The sequence below is a fragment of the Arachis duranensis genome, chromosome 1, assembly GCF_000817695.3.
Source record: "Arachis duranensis cultivar V14167 chromosome 1, aradu.V14167.gnm2.J7QH, whole genome shotgun sequence".
Taxonomy (NCBI): domain Eukaryota; kingdom Viridiplantae; phylum Streptophyta; class Magnoliopsida; order Fabales; family Fabaceae; genus Arachis; species Arachis duranensis.
In genome coordinates this window covers 93,687,364-93,688,800 of record NC_029772.3, presented here as the reverse complement: position 1 = coordinate 93,688,800, position 1,437 = coordinate 93,687,364, and the positions used below count along the sequence as shown (strand labels likewise).

The following is a 1,437-nucleotide window of genomic DNA, read 5'->3' as shown; positions in this document are numbered from 1 at the left end:
CCTCGCTCATCAACCGCACACTAAAAAGCCAACCTCACTTATTAACTGACTACTTCTCATTCCTTTCATTCCTTCCCTTAGCTTCTTAATTCACAATCATGGCCGTCTTCACATTCGAGGATGAAATCACCTCTCCCCTGCCCCCCGCCAAGCTTTACAATGCTATGAAGGATGCCGACTCCCTCACCCCTAAGATTATTGATGACGTCAAGAGTGTTGAAATCGTTGAGGGAAACGGTGGTCCTGGAACCATCAAGAAACTCACCATTGTCGAAGGTCAGTAACTATTCAATTCAGTAGACATACTATATATGTGATAATTATGTGTTGTGAATTGTAATAATAATAATGATATATATGCAGATGGAGAAACCAAGTTTATCTTGCACAAGGTGGAGGCAATAGATGAGGCTAACTATGCATACAACTACAGCGTGGTTGGAGGAGTGGCTCTGCCTCTCACGGCGGAGAAGATAACATTTGAGACAAAGCTGGTACAAGGACCCAACGGAGGATCCATCGGGAAGCTGAGTGTGAAGTTCCACTCCAAAGGAGAAGCGAAGCCAGAGGAGGAAGACATGAAGAAGGGTAAGGCCAAGGGCGAAGCTCTCTTCAAGGCTATTGAGGGTTACGTCTTGGCCAACCCTACTCAATATTAGAACACTTTGCTCCATGTTCATAAGCAGTTGTTTTCTTTTGAGCATGTTTGTGTGTGCGCATGCTTCAAGTAATTGGTTTTTTTCTATGTAATAAGAAAAATAAGTGTTGCTTTTCCTTGTTTTTTTTGCTGTAGCTTTGTCTGGGCTTCATAGTTCATATCAATAAAATTTAATATATATATATCAAAGAAATTTGAATGATTATTATGGTATACAAATATCATTTTAGTTTTTCTCAATAGCTTATTTACTTTCTAAGATAAAATATATTTTTTATTTTTAATATTTTTAAATTGTTTAAAATGATCTGTAATGTATAATTTGATTAAATTTTATTGCTAAAAATTTAAAATAAATTTCACTTCTACTTCTCTCCTTAAATGACAACAAAATGCAATAGCTGAATCAAGTTTCTTTCTTTACCAAACAACTATACGGCAATTATAAAAGTAATAAAACATTTTTTTTGAAGCAAGAGCTCAACACAAGGTGGAGCAAATAGAGCTAGCCAACAACAACTAACCTAACTACAAACAACACGAATACGGTCCCCAAGTCATTTCCGGCATAGCCATCAATAACTAAAGGGATCCACACCACTCCACTCTTTAGCACTGATGAAGGTCATGTTGATAATTTCTTCAACACCTTTGCTTGTATTTTGGAATATCCTCCTATTCCTTTCCAGCCAAATGTTCCAGAAAATCGCACAGAAACACTTCAACCACTGCTTTTGAATTTTTTTACTCTCCGGTTCTTCTGTCCAACTTAAAAAGTG

The 1,437-nt window shown here is 37.1% G+C and overlaps 1 protein-coding gene across 1 annotated transcript in view; it reads left to right on the top strand.

The window, feature by feature from the left end:
• LOC107462593 (pathogenesis-related protein 2-like) overlaps nucleotides 1–779 on the top strand; it is a 9,553-nt gene extending 8,774 nt beyond the window's left edge. The window contains exons 2-3 of the mRNA XM_016081207.3: nucleotides 79–276; nucleotides 364–779. Of these exons, the coding sequence (XP_015936693.1) occupies nucleotides 99–276; nucleotides 364–659 (474 nt within the window). The 5' untranslated portion in view covers nucleotides 79–98 and the 3' untranslated portion in view covers nucleotides 660–779. The remainder of the gene's footprint in view (nucleotides 1–78; nucleotides 277–363) is intronic.
• The last annotated feature ends 658 nt before the right edge of the window (nucleotides 780–1,437 follow it).